At 39.4% G+C, this 20,164-nt stretch overlaps 1 protein-coding gene and 3 non-coding genes across 5 annotated transcripts; 3 read left to right on the top strand and 1 right to left on the bottom strand.

Annotated features, from left to right (window-relative positions):
* Positions 1-342: 342 nt before the first annotated feature.
* On the top strand, positions 343-2,772 carry LOC133454815 (E3 ubiquitin-protein ligase TRIM21-like). 2 transcript variants are annotated; one of them, XM_061733542.1, is made up of 3 exons: positions 343-401; positions 611-762; positions 1,106-2,772. In XM_061733542.1, exon 3 carries the CDS (start codon positions 1,115-1,117, stop codon positions 2,756-2,758), a length of 1,644 nt encoding a protein of 547 aa, XP_061589526.1. In that variant the 5' UTR covers positions 343-401; positions 611-762; positions 1,106-1,114; the 3' UTR covers positions 2,759-2,772. The 2 variants fall into 2 exon arrangements, with proteins under 2 accessions (XP_061589526.1, XP_061589525.1); XM_061733541.1 differs by lacking the exon at positions 343-401 and having other exon boundaries at positions 459-762.
* Positions 2,773-9,281: 6,509 nt separating this feature from the next.
* Positions 9,282-9,355, top strand: trnat-agu (transfer RNA threonine (anticodon AGU)). Its single transcript has one exon. It is a non-coding gene; the product is annotated as a tRNA-Thr (tRNA).
* A 1,041-nt stretch (positions 9,356-10,396) lies between these two features.
* trnat-agu (transfer RNA threonine (anticodon AGU)) lies at positions 10,397-10,470 on the bottom strand. Its single transcript has one exon. It is a non-coding gene; the product is annotated as a tRNA-Thr (tRNA).
* Positions 10,471-19,103: 8,633 nt separating this feature from the next.
* trnat-agu (transfer RNA threonine (anticodon AGU)) lies at positions 19,104-19,177 on the top strand. Its single transcript has one exon. It is a non-coding gene; the product is annotated as a tRNA-Thr (tRNA).
* The last annotated feature ends 987 nt before the right edge of the window (positions 19,178-20,164 follow it).

Genomic DNA, 20,164 nt, shown 5'->3' with positions numbered 1-20,164 from the left:
AGAAAAAAGGAGAAGAAAAGAAGATGAAGAATCAAGATGATTAATTGCCAACATATAGTACATACCCCTTTATTTTTGGAAAATTGTATAAAGTTTTAAAAAAAGGTGAAGAAAAGGATGTACAGCATGTAGCTCCATTTTTATTTATTAGTAATTGTTTTGTTATACACTTAGGACAATTAGGGGCCGGTGTGTAGGAGCCATTTATGTTTATTGTTGGCAGTTTATTTAATTTAATTATTGGGTTGTGGTTACATCATTTAGACACTAGGTGGTTGTGATTAGAGTTCACCATATATAGAAGTATAGGGAACAGGAAGAGGAAGTCAAACAGTTCTCACCAGACGCCCAACAGATCACACAGACAAACGGAACAGAGCTGCGCCTGCAACAGAAAACTGGTATGTTAACCTTTTCTTCAATAAACCACCAACTAACTGCAACTGTCACTGCCTGGAATTTAGTCATTTGGGTCTGTGTTGGTTCACTCCTGCCCCACCGGTGAAGTAATGAAGAAGCTTTCGAAATAGGCAAACTTTTTGGAAATTTTCATTACACCGTCTTATTCATCACATCAACTCTGCTGTTTGACAATAATCCTGTAAATCAGAGGAAGGAACCAGAGCAGAGGGAGGAAGGAGGAAAGTTCAAGTGTGACGGAGCAGAAATCCAGTCCAGAAGATTCCTGTTCGTCTCTGAAAGAAGGTCCAAGCGAGTCCATCGGGTTTTCCTCCACAACACAGCAGAGTCTCTGAAACACTGGTGAGTCCAGAAGAAAACATTTACTGTGTTTCTGTCAGCGGGACGACAAAACTTCAACTCAGTTTAGTTTAAATGTTATTCTGGAAAACTCCATCTGACTCTGGTCAAAGAACAGGAACATTTAGAGGAAAATGATTCACATGAAATAGTTCATTATTCTGGAGTCGTGACATTAATAATCTAAACTTGTGTTGATGAAACGTTCCTCCTTTTACTGTCAGACGGGTGTTTTCTCTGAGGATTCATGACATTCTTTGTTCTGTTTCCTTCTCTCTCGTTGTTTTTCACTTCTTCATTTCATTATTGCAGCTTTGATGTTTCACACTTTCACTTTTGTTTCCAGAGAACCAACATGTCTGCTGGCAGCAACCGGAGATCTGCAGATCAGTTCCTGTGCTCCATCTGTCTGGACGTGTTCACTGATCCAGTCAGCACACCATGTGGACACAACTATTGTAAAACCTGCATCACTCATCACTGGGATGATAATGTTCTCTACAAGTGTCCCATCTGTCAGGAGATGTTCAACTCCAGACCTCAGCTGAAAGTCAACACCTTCATCAGAGAGATGGTTTCTGAGTTCAGACGTGAAGCTCAACAGAAATCCAGCAGCAGCAGCTCAGAGCAACAAGCTGCAGAACCAGGAGAAGTTCCCTGTGACGTCTGCACTGGAACCAGACTGAAGGCCCTGAAGTCCTGCCTGGTGTGTCTGCTGTCCTACTGTGAGACTCACCTGGAGCCTCATCTGACAGCTGCACGTCTGAAAAGACATCAGCTGGTGGAGCCTGTGGAGAACCTGGAGGACAGGATTTGTACGAAGCACGATAAACCTCTGGAGCTGTTCTGTAAGACCGACCAGACATGTGTCTGCACGCTCTGCCCTGTTTTAGACCACAAGAATCATGAGTTTGTTCCTCTGAGAGAAGAATATGAAGGAAAGAAGGCAGATCTGCAGAAGACAGACGCTGAGATTCAGCAGATGATCCAGAAGAGACGACTGAAGATTCAGGAGATCAGAGCGTCTCTGAAGATCAGTAACGATGCTGCAGACAGAGAGAAAGCAGAAGGTGTTCAGGTCTTCACTGATCTGAAGGAGTCTGTTGAGAGACGTCTGAAGGAGTTCATGAAGGAGATGGAAGACAAACAGAAAACTGCAGAGAAACAGGCTGAAGACTTCATCAAAGATCTGGAACAGGAAATCTGTGAGCTGAAGAAGAGGAGCTCTGAGGTGGAGCAGCTCTCACGCTCTGAAGATCACCTGCACCTCCTCCAAAGATTCTCATCCCTGGAAGATGCTCCACCCACCAAGAACTGGACAGAGGTCAGAGTCCATCCACCTTCATATGAGGGGACTGTGGTGAGAGCTGTGGAGCAGCTGGAGAAGAACCTCAGAGAGAAGATGAAGAAGCTGTTTGAAGCTGAGCTGAGGAGGATCCAGCAGTTTGAAGCTGATGTGACTCTTGATCCTGATACAGCAAATCCTACACTCATCCTGTCTGAAGATGGAAAACAAGTGTATGATAGTGATGTGAAGAAGAATCTTCCAGATAATCCAGAGAGATTCTCTAAATGTGTTCATGTTTTAGGAAAACAGAGTTTCTCTTCAGGCAGATTTTACTTTGAGGTTCAGGTTAAAGGAAAGACTGAATGGGAGGTAGGAGTGGCCAGAGAGTCGATCAACAGGAAGGGAGACATCACTCTGAGTCCTCAGAATGGTTACTGGGCTGTTATTCTGAGAAAAGGAAATGAGTACAAAGCTGCTAATGATCCTCCAGTCCGTCTCCATCCCAGTTCTCCTCCTGAGAAGTTGGGGGTGTTTGTGGATTATGAGGAGGGTCTGGTCTCCTTTCATGATGTAGATGCTGCAGCACTTCTCTACTCCTTTACTGGCTGCTCCTTCAGGGAGAAACTCCACCCGTTCTTCAGTCCTGATCCCAATCATGGAGGTAAAAACTCTGCTCCTCTGATCATCTGTCCTGTCAATCAAACTGTCTGATCTTTGATGAAATGAATCTTCATCAACTCTGAATGTTCATTTACAGTTTTTTCTGAAAGCTTAGGCGCTAATTATGTTCTTGTAGCACAATTTCTAAAACTATTAACACACATAGCAAAACCACTCACTGAGTTAGCCAAATTAATAGCACAAATACTGCTTTGCACTCAGTTTGTAATTTCGTAACACACACTTTTCAAAACTGTAGGCACAATTCACTGCTTACACTCAATTGCCAAATTTCCAAAACACTCCTAGCAAAATTATACACATGTATGGCTATTATTTACACTATTTTGCCAACTGTCTGGCACACTTTCACATGTGAAAACAATTTTAGAGAATTAGTTCACTTTGCAATCAGCGTAAGCACTATGAATACAGTAAGCCACAGGTAAGCTGTCTGTGTGGAGTACAATAGAAGGAGCAAGAAGAGTAAGAATCAGAGGAGGCCGAGGAAGAGGACGTGGAGGTGAAGAAGCGAGAGGGAGAGGACGTGGAGGTGAAGGAGTTGGAGGAAGAGGACGTGGAGGTGAAGGAGTTGGAGGAAGAGGACGTGGAGGTGAAGAAGCGAGAGGTTTAGAGGAAGTTAGAGGAAGAGGACAAGGAGCAGCAAGAGGAGGACCAGGAGGGGGAAGAGGAAGGGCCAGAGCAGACCTGATATGTCATCATATGGGACAATGTTAGTTTCCATAGGGCTGCTTTGGTCCGCAACTGGTTTACTGATCACCCACTCTTCATGGCACTCAACCTCCCCCATACTCTCCATTCTTAGTGTAAATCCAATTGAAGAGTTCTTTTCTGCCTGGCGCTGGAAAGTCCACGACCGCCTTCCCCATCAACACGCAGCCCTTTTACAGGCAATGGAGGAGGCATGTGGAGATATTGAGCAGGCATCATGTCAGGCCTGGATACGGCATGCAAGGAGGTATTTTCCCCGGTGCCTTGGACTGGAGGACATCGCATGCCATGTGGATGAGATTTAGTGGCCGGACCCAGAGAGACGGCATGATGTAGGCTGATTGTCTTTTTTTTGTAAATGTATTATTTTGTGTTCTGTGCTGTGTCTTTGTTTTGACGAGTGTGAATAAACACCAATACTTGAAGTTTGGATCCCTGTGTGTTTACAGAACTATGACAAAAGTATGACCTCAAACTGACCTAGCCTACCTTGTGCACAGAAAAAGAAAAAAGCCAGATGTGTTTTGTATTCATACCATCAGTGTGTAGTTGGCACATTATGTGCTTAGTAAATGATGGCATGTGTTTACTGTCTGATATGAAAACACCATTTTTACTAAGGTGTGTAGAGTTAATCAAACTGTGTTTGATTTTGCAAGAGAACTATAAAGTTTTGATAATTTGGTGAAAGGTTTTCTCATTTGTGTGTAGAGTTTAGCAAAAATAGCCAATGTTGCAAAAAATGTACTTAAGGATTCAGAAAAAACTGTAAAATGATTAAAGATTCACTCTGATTGATGGAAACAAATGTTATAGTTCCCTCCAAAGTTCCTTCATCTCATTAAAGTGATCATTTTGATTGATTGATCATATCATTGGCGTTTCTAGCTTCTTTTGGGGCTACAGCACTGAACCCTAACATGTAAGAGATTTTTTTATGTTGTATGTTTACAGTTTTTCACAATTGTTAACACACAAAAAACGAAAACTTGGCACAATTTGCACAACCATCACTTTAAGTACCTAATCAATCAACACAATTTACACTACATCACACTCCCTTATCTGCATTAGACTCTGACTTTCCTTCTTTACACTCTGTTGTCAATTTCACACAACCTTGTTGTCAAAACACTACACACAGTGTTTAGTTGTTGGACACACTTATCACATCAAATCTCAAAGCATCAACCTACAACACACCTTGTTGTCAAAACACTACACACAGTGTTCAGTCGTTGCAAACACTTCTCACATAAAATCACAAAGCATCAATCTACAACACACACATAATCAAATCTCAAAACATCCACGTCTGGTGAGCCATTTGCAATCAGGACTGCACTATCAAAGGGCCTTGAGAGCAATGTTTTGTTTGGTGAACAATGGAGAACCAGAGAAGAAGAGGGTTGAGAGTGAGAGGAGAACGACATAGATGAGTAGGTAGACAGAGAGAAGGAGGCGGAGGACAAGGAGAAGATCAAGGTGGAGGAGGAGGGAGAGGAAGAGGAGGACAAGGTGGAGGAGGACAAGGAGAAGAACAAGGTGGAGGAGGAGGAGCAGGAGGAGGAGGAGGGAGAGGAAGAGGAAGAGGAGAAGAACAAGGTGGAGGAGGAGGTGGAGGGAGAGGAAGAGGAAGAGGAGAAGAACAAGGTGGAGGAGGAGGTGGATGAGGCCCTCTGGCCAGATAGAAACCAGAGGCATGATGGAGGGGGGGTTTGAGCAGGCCAGTTCACAGTACATTTACGTCCAAAAGTAGGCCTACACAGTAATCTTCCAAAAAGATAAATTGATTATTCTCAATAGTCATTGACATCCATGTGTGTTCCATTTCTATGATTGTGTTTTCAGTTTTGCACTTCATTGTGCTGTGAATGCTTGGTGTGTGTGCAGTAAATGCTTAGTTGTGTGTACCAAATGAATGGTATGTGTGTATCATTTGAAAATATGGCTGTGTGTACCAAATGAAAACATGAGCTCCATTTTGGGAACAGTTAAGAGATTTGATGGAAAAGAGTCTTCCTGGAGAAGAAGTGACAGGGTTTAGCATTTTGTGTGTGATGTTTTTAGTTTTGTGTGTGCAGTTTTGAGAATGCCGTTAGGTTGTGAAAAACGTGTGTTAGCAATTGTGAAAAACTGTAATAAGCTAAGGAAATGTCAAAACCATATTGTGTGTGTGTGTGTGTGTGTGTGTGTGTGTGTGTGTGTGTGTGTGTGTGTGTGTGTGTGTGTGTGTGTGTGTGTGTGTGTGTGTGTGTGTGTGTGTGTGTGTGTGTGTGTGTGTGTGTGTGTGTGGTTCAGGTAGGAGTGTATGATCACATGATGTGACTTCATTTCTCATTGCAACCAAATATTCAATTAGAATGATGTAATTTGGATCAATTTATATTGTTTATTAGATATAAATTATTTCATATTATATAGATTATTATACAGATTATTTCTTATTTGGTTGACAGTACAAAGAAAGAAAGGAGCAGAGAGAGGACTTTATTTGTATTTTTATTATAATTTTTTATATTAATTTAAGGAGACAGAGAAGGATCTTACAGACCACAAATAAGATGCACCTACTTGTGTGGTGTCAAGGGTCATCCACCATGAATTACACTTCAATTTGATCAAAATCTTGCTCACTGGTCCAATTATTCTTTGATAATACGTATACATTTTGTTCTTATAGTTTTCAGTTAAGTTGTATTTTTCTGTCTGTAATGTGTAATGTGAAGTTCTTTCACCTTTTCTTTTAACATATTCTGAATAATACACTTGAATTTGGTTTGTTAAATATTGTTAAGTTACCTTTTAAGATTTATACAAATTATTCTTCAGGTTTAAACTGGAAAATAGAAAATGGGTCAATTTACCCCCAGATGCAGATCAACTTACCCCTAAACTGGGCAAGTTGAGCCATAAGACAACTTTTCCTTGAGAAGTCATATTTTCATTGCCCGTTGTCATGGAGACGTTATTATCATTTCCATTGACAGGATCCTGAAATTAAGGTAGATGTTTCTTTTTTTTGATGGTGATAAGCAATGGACAATGAAACGATAATAATTTGAAAAAAAGTTTGTATCTATCTCTCTCTGCTTTTCTTTCACAAATGTGGGAATGATGGTTCAAACTTGTGTTAAAATGTACAAAACAGTGAAGTTTATTTTGCCTCGCCGGCCAGTGAACTCTGAGTGCTCAGCACGCCTAAAGCTCTGATCCTAGAACCAACCCTGGATCATATTATTACATTTGTATGTTGTACTTCTACCTTTTACCTGTTTTTTGTTCCTCCTCTTTTTAAAGGAACATTTGAGATTTTCCAGTCAAATGTAACATCATGTGATCTAATTGTAACATCTGTCTAAAGTCTGAACGATCCTACAATATCTGATGATGGAACGAGTGAAAACTGCTGGATTGTTGAAGTTTTTACTGAATAAAGCAGAACTCTGTAATCTGTGTTTGTCTCTGATGTTACAGTCTCGATTTTGAAAAGCTCAATTTTAAGTTGCTTTTAGAGTCAGATAGATTGTTGGTCTTGCAGGGGTTAAAACCTGTATAAATATCAACTGTTTTGACTAGAAATTCATGTTAAATTAACAAATTTGATGGAAATTCTTAGCTGAGAGTAACCAGTCACCAGCAGAACATGTTTTTACTGACAAATCTTTATTCAGTATAAGAGCACACTGGGACTGGAGAAGTCACGATGTTGGACTTTTGTTTTCCGAGGCGACCTGAAGGCATCACTGAAGCTGCACCGTAATTACTGATCCCTGTCTGTGGAGCTAGAATAATGTCAATATTCACAAATGTACAGGACGTTTCACTGGTGCAGAGTTTTCTGAATCCATTTATATCAATCTCTGCTGGTGTTAGATTATCATTTAAAGACTTTTAGTCAAATTTAACTGATCTTTTAGTGAAAAGTGTGATATAGATTAATTACTTTGATCATTTTTTAAAGACTAGTGACTCAGAATGATTCGTAACAATATACAATGGCAAACATTTGTAATTTAAAAATATGGATTATAAAGGAATGAATACAATAAAATAATAATTAAATAAATAATAAAAAAGATAATTGTAATAGCAAGGAATAATTCACAGCCAAATACCATGAACCCCAAATTAGCTCCCAGATGTTGAAACTAGTTTATCTAAGAATTACATTCAAAATCAGAGGGTATCACCTGCATCACACTGATCCACAGATAATACCCTGACAAACACTATCCATGAGGCTAAATTAAACCTTCATTTATAACTCCTTTGTGCTTTGGTTATAATCTTAATTGGACATTTCTCCCTGGATACTGTACATTAATGTTTTTATTTTTAATAACTATGTTTGTTTTTTGTTGCAGTTATTTTCAATAATCATTTTTAAAAACCTACAACAATGGCAGAGGACACATGAATGGAAAACAGAATAAAAAACATCTCACTGTACGACTTGGATCTGCTTCATTCTGGGTGAGATGTCAATAATGTTGTACAGCTCATATATGACCTTATACTATATATACTATTATAATACCATATATACTTTTTTCTTTTCATTCATATCCATACATACTGTTTCATTGACCCATATCCACTACATATATAATACTGCTCTCCTGAGCTGGTGTGTTTTTATATTTAACTGCTAGAGTTAAGTCTGATTTCATTTACCCAAGCAAGTCTCTGTTTTACCTTTAATGGCTTTTTCTGGACTTGTTTTAAGGAAGCTTCACGAAGGGTTTTACAGGCATTTCCACAAATGTCAGCGTGGGTTTAGAAAGTGTATAAGAGCATAAAGCCCTGGCCTCTGAGCCAGAATAGAAACTGCTGAAGATCATCATTCCACTGTTAGCACATGATTGGACGTTTTCATCCTGCCATCATTGTCAGATGACTGTACACATCAATGATCAATACATGACTGTGACATCACTGTTGTCTGCGGCGGTTTCCAGACTTATCAGGTGAAATCACAGCTAAAAACCCTGTAAGATGTGTTTTATTACAGTCATCATTCTCTTATTCACTATTTTGTAATTTCAAGTAATTAAAAGTCTGCTTTCTTTTTTTTCTATGACATCATCACTGTTATGAAGTAAAAACTAAACCAAAAACCCCAAATAATATGGTCATTAATTCCATTGAAGAAGATATGATGTCATCAAGTTATGATGTCATTAATTCCATTGAAGAAGATATGATGTCATCAAGTTATGATGTCATTAATTCCATTGAAGAATATATGATGTCATCAATTCCATGAACCATTCCATTCCATCAACAAGCTTGTAACAGAGTTTATAAATAGAACTCCTTCTTACTAGTTCTCATCACATCTTTTGACAATGCCACGCAGACGCAGACAGAGCTCTCGCCCCGTCCGCAGGCGCCGGAGAGTCCGTAGGACCCGCGTCGCCCGCAGACGCAGGAGAGTTGTCCGACGCAGACGCTGAAGGTCAACAGATGATGGAGGGAATCCTGAATGAATGATTTAAAAAAGGAAAAAAACAAAAAACAAACACAAACCCTGATCTTAGTCCCATTATTGACTAACATGACCTTCCAGTACGTAAATATGTGTAGCAGGTATATAAGACGGTAGCTAAACTGAAGTGACCTGTAAAGAGTGAATGTGAGGTAGGACACTAGAACTTACTGTCTCAAGTCTCTTTAACCACAGAGGGACTAAAACTCTCAACCTTCTTATCCAAAGTCAGATCCTTGTCCTTTAGGACGTGTGGTCCACCAATGGCTTCTGTTTCTCATTCCAGCATGTCACACCTCTAAAGGTCTTACTGTTTTGATGTCTGAGACGAGGTAAGTGAGAGGTTGTGGAGGCCCTGTGGCTTAGTTGGTCAAAGCACCTGTCTAGTAAACAGGAGATCCTGGGTTCAAATCCCAGCAGAGCCTCTAAACTCATCTGTCTTTGGATGAGAAAAAGATGATAGATGTCTCATTCATTCATGGTTCAACTATGGTGGTGAAATGGAAAAATGACATGTAGCTTAAAGGGAAAGTTTGGTTTTTTACAACCTGGACCTTATTTCTGGCATTTTTTATGGTCATATACTCATTTGGAGTCCTTCGGAAGATATTAGGGGTTTTTTTGCGAGCCGCTTCTCCATATAACGGTAGTGAACGGGGCACAGCGGGACACAGACGATGCAGCGTCTAAATAACACATGATTGCCGCGAAACTCGTTCATTTCTTTTATGAATCACTAAATCTGCTTCCAGGACCTGTTGTAACATTGTGGCGCTGTCTGTGTAACAAATAAATCAGTTTGTAAACAAGACCTCTGAACTCATGACGTCATCTCTGTGCAGCACTCTGTCCTCCGTTCAGTGAGCTCTTCAGCCGTAAACTCTGGCTCAAAACGGTAAGGACGTCCATCATATTCAAAGTCGTCGTCCACAACCTCAGAATTTGACAAATATTCAGACATGTTTCAAATAACTATCAGTAAACTAACAGTAGTGAACTCCAGCTGTACACAGAGCTGTGTCTGCGATGCGCGCACAGAGATGACGTCATGAGTTCAGAGGTCTTGTTTACAAACTGATTTATTTGTTACACACACAGCCCCGGATGTAGACAACAGGTCCTGGAAGCAGATCTAGTGATTCATAAAAGAAATGAACGAGTTTTGCGGCAATCATGTGTTATTTAGACGCTGCATCGTCTGTGTCCCGCTGTGCCCCGTTCACTACCGTTATATGGAGAAGCGGCTCGCAAAAAACTCCTAATATCTTCCGAAGGACTCCAAATGACACCAAACTTTTCTGGGTGAGTATATGACCATAAAAAATGCCAGAAATAAGGTCCAGGTTGTAAAAAACAGAACCTTCCCTTTAAGCTACATGTCATTTTTTCATTTCACCACCATAGTTGATCCATGAATGAATGAGACATCTATAATCTTTTTCTCATCCAAAGACAGATGAGTTTAGAGGCTCTGCTGGGATTTGAACCCAGGATCTCCTGTTTACTAGACAGGTGCTTTGACCAACTAAGCCACAGGGCCTCCACAACTGCTCACTTACCTCGTCTCAGACATCAAAACAGTAAGACCTTTAGAGCCAGAAAAAACGGAACTTTCCCTTTAAAAAAAAATGAATTCACACATTCCAGTCATAAAGTTCTTCTAAGAGATGTGGACTGCTTGAGAGGGAGGTAATGTCTGGTTCTTCTCCTTTTAGTCACTTTAATGCTTTGCTGTTCTTCACTCGTGCCACAAGGTGGGGTACTCCTCCAATTCTTCTTGACCAAATGTGTATTTCTTTACGTGGTGTTTCTGACAGTCAGTTACTTTCCAAGTTTGACCTCACTTAAAAAGGTCTCTACTTGGTTTGGGAGACTGTGCATGTAATTCAAGATGTTGTAAACCAGGCCTGGATCAAACATGCACATACATACACACATCTGTGTGATCTGGAGAATCACAGAACGGCCGGTAGTCCAGGACGGCCGGCTGCCGGCCACACACCACGCAGTCTGTTTTTTGCCCCCGCTAATCTACTGTTTCACACTCCGGTACGGTCGGTGGCAGCAATGCATCTTTAAGTTGGATGCTGCCGCGGCCGTGCCAGGAGAAGAAGAAGAAGAAGAAGTAGTCTACGGAGCACTGAGCCGTACGTCAACGGTGCCGCCATAGTAGTAAATGTAGTAAGTAAGTAAATGGACTTATTTTCATAAAGCGCCTTTCTACAAAGAAATGTATGTTTTACGTCTCATTTATTCATTCACACACGCATTAATATACTTGGGAAACAGTTAGGCACCAAATATATATTAAATTTTCTCAGACGGCAAAAATAAGAACTTTATTGATCCCACATAGGAGTAATTTATGTTATATCAGCTATAGAGAACAAGGTAGTGCCGAAAAACAATATATATCCCCCGTCACAAAAATAAGAAAAATAGAGAAACATATTTTCTCATCAACAAAACATATTTTACATTTTTCAAGTAACAAAATAACATATATTTGAACCATTTTTCAGACAACAAAATAACATGTTTTGTTGATGAGCAAATATGTTTCTCTATTTTTCTTTTGTGAGGGGGGAGCACACAGTCACAAGAACACCTGGAAGCATTCATGCTTATGACCACAGAGAAAGATCCTCATGTCCCTTGACAATGACTTGGTCGTAGACAGAGTTGCAGAAAAAAGTGACCTGTTGAAGGAACTCCTTATCCCCAAACATTGAGAAAAATTGTATTTCTGGTTTGTTTTTTAGGTTAGTATTCAACCTTCATTTCTATGTGAGTATTCAAGTTAAACTGTATATTTACAGCCTCTTTACATTGTGATTTATCATAACTCCTACAGTGTTGTGTATTTCAGATACCTGTTTTGCTTTGGTTCAACCAGAGGGACTGCAGTGAGACCTTCATTTCTATGTGAGAGTATTCAAGTTAAACTAGAATACTATGCTCTTAACACATCTAGTCAACATCAGTGCTATTGCTATAATTTGGATGGTATAGTATCATGAGCCACAATTAAGTATTGTGACACTCATGCCAGGCGTTATTGTTGTTGTTCTTGTTGTTGAGTTTCCGCGCCCCGATTGCTTTGGGCCGGGCCTAGTCAAAGTCCCGGGCCGTTTTTTAGTCCCAGTCCGTCCCTGGACACAGGTGATCAGGTGCAGGGGAATTAGGAGCTGGGAAGCCACACAGTTTTTCAACCGTGCATGGAGTGTGTGTCCGCATGGTTTGTTCTGTCGCCAGTAGCCTAATGTGTTTTTGATAATACACAAGCTTGTTTTTTAACCTCTCATTCAGCACCCGGGTATTGTAGGTGTTGTTTTTTGAAGCTTTGCACATGTAAAATAAAGTGTTGAACGCAGCTCCCTGTCGGACCACTTTTTTTGGAACCAGCATGAGTTGGAAATGTCTTCAAATTCCCTCACATGGCATTTTTTGTTGTTAGATTGCCATTACAGTTATAATATTTTCATGGTCCTGTGGCAAAATAATTTCACTACTTCTGCTGTGCTTTTAAACAGCTGTGTGTGTCTGGTTTTCTGGTGTTTATAATAACAAGAAAAGAAATACATCTTCACTCTAATGTGTGCTATTACGTGTGCTTCCTCTTCCACTATTCTTCGTGACGTCATCAAAGACATCACATTCTTTGATGACGTTCCAAGGCTCCATGAAAGAGCATTTGAACGCTACGCGTCTGAAGCTGGAGCTGATTTGCTGCAAACGAGGATGAATGTGCACATGTTCCCAAACGTAGCAACAGCGCCCTCTGCTGGTTCATGGCGGTATGGTCGTAAGCGGCAGCTGCGGCTTCACAACTGTCTTCTATACGCACTTACCGAGTGTACTGTCACGTTTGTGTTTGTTTCATCATAACTGAACAACACAAACATCCGTATGCTGTCCTTTGACGACCGAGTTACTCCTTCAAATAAATGGATGGCGCTCCTATACTTTATTTCTTTAGTTCAGCCACTTATAGGCTCTGCAAAGCGATTTAGTCTTTTTCCTATTCACCCGTTCACAGCCTCTTATTTTAGACACTCACAATGTGACAACAACCCCCGGTGAACATGTGGGAGTGAAGTGTCTCTAATATGACGTAGGTTTGATATGACGTAGGTTGATATGGCGGTGGAATTCTTGCCTCCTTTGATCCTTTATGACGTCACCAGCAGTATATTTATCTGTAAATATTCCTCTGGACCGAGTCAGTTAGTTCTTCACCTTCAGCTTGGTATCTTCTCACTAAGGATGTGGTGGAAACAGTTCTCATGGAGGTTGGTCGTGTTTCTTTTGGTTATTTGCTGGTATTTGGTGGTTTGTCCAGCGCAACATCAGTCCGTCTCCCTGTGTTTGAGTTTGATGTAAAAGTTCTGTCAAATTTGCTTTTTTTTTGGTTTCTTTTCTTGTTTTTTGTCAATATTCATTTAAAAAAGTACATGGCATAATTACTGCAACTGGTAGATTTAACAACAGCGGCTGGATATATATTTTTCCTTTTTTTATAAAGTCATTTAAAATATGATTTAAATTTGACATGAATTAAATCTTGTAATTATTATTTAGTATTGTTTCCCCCATAAGAGCCACTTGTTTAGCTTCGGCTGCAGTGGTTTGCAGGTGGAAGATGAAATGTGTTATTGTGGACAGATTAGTTTGGTGATTTTAGGTTGGAAGCGCTGACTTAAAACCTTTGTAGTGTATATCATTGTTACATAATTGGCACATATATGTCATTATTTGACGTGAATATTTGCCACCTGCATGCTTTTGTTCAGAAGTATTTACTGCTAATAACTGCCCAAGGCATCACAGGAACATGTGTCTTTCTGTTTAACTCCTTTAGCTGTGTGCTTTTTTTTATGGGTCACTTGAAAGTAGAGATCAGAGTTTTCATAATCTTCACTTCTGATTGAGGGTCATTATAGATCGTTATTCATGAGTGTGACTGCAATAAGTTACTGAATTTCTAAATGTTTTCTTAGCAATTTCTTTGCTCTGTGATAATAACCTTCTGCAGCATTCATACGTAGACAGCTGTGAATTAGTTTCCCAGGAAAGTCAGTCTTGTTTGTGCATTTTAACTGTTGTTCTTTGTCTAATTGTTGCGGGTGAAAGGTTAGTCCAGCATGTAACATCTTGTTTTTTTCTAAAGTAGGGGCATGAAGTTATGATTGAAAAACTCTGGCACCCTGGGGGAAATATTGATATCCAGATATATTATTGATATGAATTGGGAGTGTTAGGTAGAAGAATCACATGAATCTTCAGACTGTGATATTATTCTGGATTTGTTCCAGCTTGGTGTTATACTTAATGTCATTTCTTGATATTGAAAGTTACCTGTAGAATTACTAGTAAGTTATGAGGATGGACGGATCAATAGCAAAGTATCAATATTTCAGGCCTTATTTTTCAGTTTTAAGGATCTATTTTTGTGTAAAAAAAACAAACCCCAAAACAAACAACAATGCTTTAAATGTTTGGTTTCATTGATTTTAGTTCCTACCCAAACCCTGATCTCAGTCGGTTCCAAACCTTGTATGTCAATGTTTTCCATCAAACGTTTACTGACTGAAATGGGCTTGACCAGTAAACCTGCCTGGCCTTGCCTTGCTGGGAGCTCCAGTTGGTCCGGCCTCTCGGCTCTCTTCCACTTCTCTCCTGCATCCAATCTCTGGATACAACATCCTGAGAAAACCACCTAATCTGAAATAAAGCATTACATTTGAATTGATCTGGGCCCCTCTGGTGGCCAGTGAAACAAATTTAACAAAAATGGATCAAGAGCTTCCCTCTAGTGGAAGACTAAGGGCATTGCATGTTTGACACTGAGATAATAAAGGTGAATGGCCAGGGATCCCATTGAATGAATGTAACATCACAACTAAATACCAAAGGACCAGGTACCATTCAGAATGATATTACAGTTTTTCTCAGTCGCTTTGGTACATTTCTCAGATCATCCTCGACATTTGTAAAACAGTAAGTGCATTTCTCAAAACAGTTCGTACAAATAGCAAAACACCATGGATTACCTGCAAAAGCCAGTCTCTTGCTCAAAATCCTTAGTTCATCTCTCAAAATTAAATATCTGTGTCAATGAACATGTCATTGCATCAGAATCACAAGTGCTTGTGTCATTGTGTACGGATAAGACAGTCAAATTGTTTAGTCATGTTTTTTATTCATTTTCATTCATTTTTATTGTTTGTACCACAATTTGTTGACAGATCATGTATTTGCGATACAGAAAAGAAAAAGACAGCACTGCAGAGCAAAAAGACAAAAAACAAAAAAACAAAAGTAGAAATGTAACATAGGACAATCTCCTTAGGGAAAACTGTACATGCAGTACTGTAGGAATTACAGTACAGTGCCTATTGTTAGATTACATACCTGTCGACGAAAAGTCTGAACGATAGAGGACACAGTTGTTCTCCCAACATTTGGCTGCACCCTTCGACCAGCCTCGGCCATTGTAAGCCCATGATTGAGAACATGGTCTACAAGTGTAGCTCTTATCTCATCAGGAACGCGCATATGTCCTCGGCCTCTTCTGCCTCTTCCTCTGTTTAGTCTCCCAACTCCTCCGCCACGCAGCCTCACTCCTCTTCCTCTTCTTCTTCTCTCTGGCTGTTGACCCCGTCCAATTCCTTGTCCTTCCATTGTCAGACATTGTAACATTGTGTTGTGCTCCGGCTATACAGTATGTATACTTGCCAGCTGATAGTTCATGAGATGCACCTTTGAGCTATTTCAGAAAACTGGTTGATCATTGGTTGATCTAATGCTTGACATATTTCCCTTCATTACAGAAAGTCAAGATTCACCTGGGATCAATTTACCAATTCAGGCCAGATTTAGAAACAAGGTCTAATAGAAATGTATAGAAATATGCTGACATATTATGATAACTTGTTCAACCATTTTGCATGTAAAGACTTATGCGATGAACTAATGCCTAAATGTTGTGGGGGGTGAGACTATTCAACAGAGACAGAGATAATACATTTTGATCAACATGACATAAACAACTGATAATGTAGGAAACAGCAGAAAATTGTACATTATCATTTGCATGGATGACAAATGCATTTGCAACTTGTTCAAAGAAATGAGAAACTGCTTTTCTGATGTGCACAAGTGACACAATGATGTGAAGATTGAACAAGTAGTTTTGAGAATTTCAATTCTGATCTGAGAAATGTACCAAAGCGACTGAGAAAAATTGTAATAAACATAAAATAATAAATGTATAATATACAATAAAATAATAATTAAATAAATAATAAAAGAGATCATTGTAATAGCAAGGAATAATTCACAGCCAAATACCATTAACCCCAAATTAGCTCCCAGATGTTGAAACTAGTTTATCTAAGAATTAAATTCAAAATCAGAGGGTATCACCTGCATCACACTGATCCACAGATAATACCCTGCCAAACACTATCCATGAGGCTAAATTAAACCTTCATTTATAACTCCTTTGTGCTTTGGTTATAATCTTAATTGGACATTTCTCTGTGGATACTGTACATTAATGTTTTTATTTTTAATAACTATGTTTGTTTTTTGTTGCAGTTATTTTCAATAATCATTTTTAAAAACCTACAACAATGGCAGAGGACACATGAATGGAAAACAGAATAAAAAACATCTCACTGTACGACTTGGATCTGCTTCATTCTGGGTGAGATGTCAATAATGTTGTACACCTCATATATGACCTTATACTATATATACTATTATAATACCATATATACTTTTTTCTTTTCATTCATATCCATACATACTGTTTCATTTACCCATATCCACTACTAGGGCTGGGCGATATGGACCAAAAGTCATATCTCCATATTTTCTAGCTGAATGTTGATACTCGATATATATCTCGATATTTTTTCTGTGCCTTAATTGGGGTTTCCCCCAAAGCATTATAGCATAGCATCTCTGTTAGCATCTCTGTTAGCTTCATTTTTTTCTGAGGCAAACCGTTAAAAAAACCTTCAGTTTTAATACAAAGCCTCGTGCCAAATGTCACACTGGTTCCTTTATTAACAAAAATGCTTCTTGAATAAAATAAAACAAATATCCCTTTCCTGCATAACAATTAAATTAAAACACACTGTGCAATTAATACAATGTAGACAGTAACAGGCAGACTTTTCCACTGAGGTTGACAGTTGTGCAAATCTCAAATAAAACATTCAAGTCAATTTGTCACAAAATAAGCTATATCAAAATCGTTTAAATTTTTTTTTTTTTTTTTTTTTTTTTAGAAATCGATATAAACGATATTGTCTCGTACCATATCGCGTTTGAAAATATATCGATATATATTAAAATCTCGATATATCGCCCAGCCCTATCCACTACATATATAATACTGCTCTCCTGAGCTGGTGTGTTTTTATATTTAACTGCTAGAGTTAAGTCTGATTTCATTTACCCAAGCAAGTCTCTGTTTTACCTTTAATGGCTTTTTCTGGACTTGTTTTAAGGAAGCTTCACGAAGGCTTTTACAGGCATTTCCACAAATGTCAGCGTGGGTTTAGAAAGTGTATAAGAGCATAAAGCCCTGGCCTCTGAGCCAGAATAGAAACTGATGAAGATCATCATTCCACTGTTAGCACATGATTGGACGTTTTCATCCTGCCATCATTGTCAGATGACTGTACACATCAATGATCAATACATGACTGTGACATCACTGTTGTCTGCGGCGGTTTCCAGACTTATCAGGTGAAATCACAGCTAAAAACCCTGTAAGATGTGTTTTATTACAGTCATCATTCTCTTATTCACTATTTTGTAATTTAAAGTAATTAAAAGTCTGCTTTCTTTTTTTTCTATGACATCATCACTGTTATGAAGTAAAAACTAAACCAAAAAACCCCAAATAATATGATCATTAATTCCATTGAAGAAGATATGATGTCATCAAATTATGATGTCATTAATTCCATTGAAGAATATATGATGTCATCAAGTTATGATGTCATTCATTCCATTGAAGAATATATGATGTCATCAATTCCATGAACCATTCCATTCCATCAACAAGCTTGTAACAGAGTTTATAAATAGAACTCCTTCTTACTAGTTCTCATCACATCTTTTGACAATGCCACGCAGACGCAGACAGAGCTCTCGCCCCGTCCGCAGGCGCCGGAGAGTCCGTAGGACCCGCGTCGCCCGCAGACGCAGGAGAGTTGTCCGACGCAGACGCTGAAGGTCAACAGATGATGGAGGGAATCCTGAAAGAATGATTTAAAAAAGGAAAAAAATACATAAAAATAAATCATGAAAAAAAACACGTAAAAAAAAAACAAAAAACAAACACAAACCCTGATCTTAGTCACCTGTTTTGTATTGGTTCAAGTGACCTGTAAAAAGTGAATGTGAGGTAGGACACTAGAACTTACTGCTCTAGAGGTTGTGGAGGTGTGAGATTAATCCAAGTTTGTCATTGTGAAACTGCCAGAATCAGAATTAGAAAACTGCCTGTTTATTCTCATGACATGCATTGGTGGTTCAGTGGTAGAATTCTCGCCTGCCACGCAGGAGGTTAAAACTGCTGACTTCCTCGTTGGTCAAATGGACCATTGTTTTTAGGCACATCCGTTCCAAGACCCCCATCACATGCTCTAAACAGATAACAGGGCAGCCACTTCCTTGGAGAGACTCAGGGGGGTCGACTGACAGCCGTCTCATTGTCTTTAAGGGTTTAAGACCATCTCATGACAACAAAACCCCCTTGACCAATTCTAAAAGGATGTCTGTTGCTCTGCACACCACAGATAAGTTACTTACTAACTGAAAAGTCATAAGGTGTGACTTTTCAACCATCATCTGATACCATGTCTGTGTGACCAATGACCATCTGTTTCCTGTTTTTGTCCATTGTCCATCTATACATTCACTGTTCCAAATATGGTCAAGTTTCCTGTCAGTTTACCAATAAAAGCGCCAGCTCTGCAGACAGCCAGTTGTCAGAAGGCCTGACGAGTTCGAAGAGAGGGCCGTGTTGCCCTACAGCTCCTCAGACTTCTGTCCAACCTTCTGCAGAAGGCATTGAAAATCATTTCTGACAGTCTCTGGTGTCTTTTTCCTAAGTTATTAATGTTGTGATGACTTCAGGAACCCAACAGAGGCCCTGTGGCTTAGTTGGTCAAAGCACCTGTCTAGTAAACAGGACGTCCTGGGTTCAAATCCCAGCAGAGCCTCTAGACTCATCTGTCTTTGGATGAGAAAAAGATGATAGACGTCTCATTCATTCATGGTTCAACCATGGTGGTGAAATGGAAAAATGACATGTAGCTTCAAAAAAAAGAAAGGCACATTGAATGATTCTTACCCAAAGTTAATTTGCACATTCAAGTTCTTCTAAGAGATGTGGACTGCTTGAGAGGGAGGTAATGTCTGGTTCTTCTCCTTTTAGTCACTTTAATGCTTTGCTGTTCTTCACTCGTGCCACAAGGTGGGGTACTCCTCCAATTCTTCTTGACCAAATGTGTATTTCTTTACGTGGTGTTTCTGACAGTCAGTTACTTTCCAAGCTTGACCTCACTTAAAAAGGTCTCTACTTGGTTTGGGAGACTGTGCATGTAATTCAAGATGTTGTAAACCAGGCCTGGATCAAACATGCACGTATGGCCCCGTACAGACAAGCGTTGCTCAAGATTGTTCACAAGGCTCTGTAAGAACTGGCCTGGATTGATAGACTTGAGCTTTGCATTTCTTTTCTAGGCTATAGACCGATACTCCCCACTCTCTTTTGAATGGTTAGCACTCTGGACTTTGACTCCAGTAATCTGAGTTCAAATCTAAGTGGAACTTGTCAGTCTTCCACACAACCAGGTATCAAGGTTTTACCCACATGATGTTGTAGTATCAATCCACGAGGCTCCACCTCAAAAAACAACACAGGGAAATGGAAACATGGACACCATTAGACCTGCTTTAGGGGGCTGGAGTTACCCTAAAATGTCCCTAAGAACCCTTAAATATGTGATGAATGTATCTAATATCATGAGTATGTTCTTGAATGATGTTTATACAGTTGTTTTCAGCTAGTGATGCTAATGATGGTCACTGATTAATACGAAGGATCATTTCCAACAGTTGTTTCCCTTCACAGTTCCAAACAAATCTGATCATTTTTAAGAGATAATCAGAAAGAAATCAGTCTTAGAAGAGATCTGCTTCATTCA

This window comes from Cololabis saira, chromosome 11, assembly GCF_033807715.1.
Source record: "Cololabis saira isolate AMF1-May2022 chromosome 11, fColSai1.1, whole genome shotgun sequence".
Classification (NCBI taxonomy): domain Eukaryota; kingdom Metazoa; phylum Chordata; class Actinopteri; order Beloniformes; family Belonidae; genus Cololabis; species Cololabis saira.
This window is presented reverse-complemented; position numbering and strand designations above follow the sequence as displayed.